Source organism: Triticum aestivum, chromosome 6B (genome assembly GCF_018294505.1).
Source record: "Triticum aestivum cultivar Chinese Spring chromosome 6B, IWGSC CS RefSeq v2.1, whole genome shotgun sequence".
Taxonomy (NCBI): Eukaryota; Viridiplantae; Streptophyta; class Magnoliopsida; order Poales; family Poaceae; genus Triticum; species Triticum aestivum.
This window is the reverse complement of record NC_057810.1, coordinates 641,027,377-641,031,027: the sequence shown is the minus strand read 5'-3', so window position 1 is coordinate 641,031,027 and position 3,651 is coordinate 641,027,377. Positions and strand designations below refer to the sequence as shown.

The 3,651-nt window shown below is 47.9% G+C and overlaps 1 protein-coding gene across 1 annotated transcript; it reads right to left on the bottom strand.

The window, feature by feature from the left end:
* Positions 1-1,029: 1,029 nt before the first annotated feature.
* On the bottom strand, positions 1,030-3,422 carry LOC123138429 (transmembrane emp24 domain-containing protein p24delta3). Its single transcript, XM_044558407.1, has 4 exons — positions 3,112-3,422; positions 1,775-1,984; positions 1,591-1,667; positions 1,030-1,372 (listed from the first exon to the last, which is right to left on the bottom strand). Exons 1-4 carry the CDS (start codon positions 3,313-3,315, stop codon positions 1,228-1,230), a joined length of 636 nt encoding a protein of 211 aa, XP_044414342.1. The 5' UTR covers positions 3,316-3,422; the 3' UTR covers positions 1,030-1,227.
* Between the last annotated feature and the right edge of the window lie 229 nt (positions 3,423-3,651).

Below are 3,651 nucleotides of genomic sequence, written 5' to 3'. Positions count from 1 at the left end.
GGCGCTCGATTGCCCTCGATCTCCTTGGTCGGCGCTGGCTGCGCGAGCTGGAGAGCGGCCACCGCATCGCCCAGATCGGTGACGTGCTTCTCCAGATCGGGACGCCAATTGACGAGCTCGTCGATCTTGGCTATAGACGCCTGTATCTCGGCGATGACCTTGTTCTGGGCCTTCAGGGTGTTGTCGAGGCGATCGAGGAAAGCCTCAATCGATGGATCCATGGCTACCAGCTGCGATCTCGCCTGTCGCACGCGCCGAGTCTCGACGATTTGGGCCAGAGTGGCGGAGAAGAAGGGAGGTGGAGTGGTCTCTGATACCACGTGTAAGAGCAGGGATCGGATTGTATAGCAGAAGGAGGATTATCAAGGTTCAATCAGTTACAGAGAGTACACGAATTGGGGATTGGTAGCTAGGGTTCTTGAGCGAGAGGGGAAAGGGGGATCGGTGCCGCCGTGCCTTCTGATCCACTGGATGGCGCAGCCAGGCGCGGAAGGCTGCATAAGTAGGCGCTGCGGGTACCGGGCCTCACTGGGTCCATTCCGGCCCAGTGTTGCGTGGGTTGGGCCTCCGAGCTCGTGGCAGCCGCTTGGCCATCGGCGAGTCCTGCGAGCCGCTGGCGTGTGGGTCCATCGGGTCGGTGGCCGTCGCGGGGACGCTGACACTCACATTTCTTATCTTTGCCTGTGGAGTCGGAAAGCAAGGTTAGCTAGAAACAAGCAAGCAGAATGAAGCAAACGAAGATAAAAAATAGAGGAAGATTACCATAAACGTACAAGGTGACATCATGCGAATAACAAGATAACAATAATAATAACAGTACTGAAATGCTTACTCGTATTTGGCCGGTGCTTACAAAGCCAGCAATCTGATTTCTTTACAAGAGTGCTCACAGCATCACCGATTAATACAGTTTGTTAAAGAGGTACCAGTACGCTACTAATTCCGCGGCTTACATTCCAATCAGTCGCCGACTGGTCATCATCGAGAGGAAGGAGGTATCAATGATACAAAAGATGGACAAGACCAAAGTGAAGATAGAAAGAACACTCCAACCTATCATTAATACAACACGGCTAAAATGGATCATTGTTACATTGAGTACAGTACATGCTATGAGTTCTCCACTAGCGTGAATTGTTCGAACCAAACATGAAGAAATAACCCTATCTTTCCCCCCACAAGGTGAACAACAATCTGGGCTAATGCGCAACATCGAGCGGGCTTAATCTAGATGAGCTTCTTTTTCCTGAAGTACCCTTGAAGGTGCCACAACTGCAAAACTGACACCACAACGCAGACACCCAGCGACATGATGCTGAACCAAGCAACCCTGCCGTTTGTTTTCTCGCTCACCTCCCTCATCTCCGCTTCCCTGCATGGACAGATCAAGGCAGTCACTGGCTGTACCGCCAACTTAAAGTCTTGCACGACAAGTGTTCGACATTTTTTCATGTCAAGTTATTTCAGGACAAGTATTAACCATTTTCTAGCGGACGCCAGTCATTCACCAAAAGCTTTAGAAAGTTAAAAGCCTCAGTTCAAGCAACAAACGATATTGCCTGAAACTTATGTCAAATGTGGAAGACTTGCCTTGCTTTGAGGTATACCATGTTCTGATGGATCGACTGTACAGCCACTTCAAGCTTCCTAAGCTCTAGTTCTACGCCCTGCATGGAAAATATTCATATTGCACACAATTAGAGACATGAGCAATACATGAAACTGGAGCCCAGCGGGACCTGACTGATCGGTGGTCTGGCAATTCATAGCCTACCTCTATTTTTTCCTTCTTAGCAATAGCATCCCAATCCTTTGTTGCAATTCCAGTTTTCCAATCAAGATTTACAGACACTCCTGATCCTTTCTCTGCACTATCTATCCAGAAGCAAGCAAGGAAGTTTCCAGCTTCTGAGGTTGTGAATGCAAATTGACCAACTGTAACATTTCCACTTTCATGTAAGGTGTACCCATATGGTGAAGTAACCTGCAGAAAGCACAAGCATTTACAGAACTGTAACAAAGGAGAGTGCAAATCAAGCAAATTCTTAAGCTCACACAGTTGGACTATAGGACTAATTCCTCCACTATTGTACTGCAAATTGTCTTGATGAGGCAAAACTAAAAAACAAAAGCTGGCCAAGTTCTTAATGATAAAAAGCTAACATTCATTCATCAGCTGCAGGACTAAGTACTGTTCAACATGTAGCACAAATCAAAGTAAATTTTCCAATCACAACAAAAAATATGGGTAAAATATCTGATCATGCTTTTAGATACTTTTCAGTTATAGTGACAAACAATGGACCATGGATGCAATATATCTGATCACGAAATAAACATTCTCTTCACATAACTAGAGTTATAAGATTCGACATATATGTCCACATAAAGTAGCATCAAATTAATGTCTACTTGTTTGCAAGCTTGCACATTAAGTCTGCCCTTTATTTAATTTGCTCTGTCATTCCTTTTGCAACGATGCATTTTTATTAGTCACCTTTTGCGCCTCACACCCATGGGATCTTATAAATAAATAAGTCAGTAGAAAAGCAAATTCCGAATCCTGTGAGCCGAATCAGCCGGTTTATATATATGCTGCGGCGAGTGATGTCCTGGAAGGAAACCACCATGACTTTAGACAGAAGGAATCACCGAATCAGCATGGTTCAGTTAACCAGATACATCTAGTGATCTCATCAGACCATTAACCAGATAAATCTAGTGATCTCATCAGACCGAGCACCACCGCGTCACCGACTTAAAGAGTCGAGCAAATCTTGTTAAAAAATAACAGCCAGATATTCTAGAACCATCATTCATCCCACTGTCGTCATATCGCACAATGAAAAACATATCCGAATAGACTGAACCATATGAGCACTGCGACATCATTCACACTAGCTCCAGTTCCAATTAACCATAAATCTGGGTGCTGCGGCAGCCGCAGCTCCCAGCAAAACCAGGACCTCTAAACTGCTTCTCCCTCCGACGCACAAATCTACCGCGTAATCAACTTGATTCGTCGATCCAAGATAAATGAAAACAATCCATCGCACAGTAGAATCTATCTGTATGGAGTACGAGACGGGCAGGCAGGCAGGGATAGGTTACCTTGACGGCGATGGTGGGGTGGGCGGAGGGGTGGGACTCGTACATGAGGGCGTAGTCGGCGAGCACCACCACGTTGGCCTGGATCTCCTCCGACACGCACTTGGTCCCGGTCTGCGGCATGTCGAGCCACACGGCCTCCGCGCAGATGGACGCGGCGGCGAGCAGCAGGGACGCCGCGAGGGCTAGCGCCGCCGGCGCGGGCATCGCGGCCGATCTGGGAATCTCCGCCTCGCGGTGTCGGGCTCGGGGCTTTGGGGAGGGAGCTGCAGTCGTGTGGGGTGGGCGATGACGTGGGTGGGAGGCTCCTGCCGGCTGTGCTACGGGGGATAAGCTAGGGGCACCTCTGGAATTTTTTACTTCTGCTGAGGGGTGCAAGTGAAGTAGTCTGGTCGTGTGATGGGCTGATTTTTTTTTTTTTGAGAAATGTGTGATGGGCTGATGGCTCTGCCTCTGTGGCAAGTGGGCCTGGGGACAGGGAGTTTTAGCTCGCACCTGAGTAAACAATAACCCCTAAAAAAAACCCTGAGTAAACAATAAATT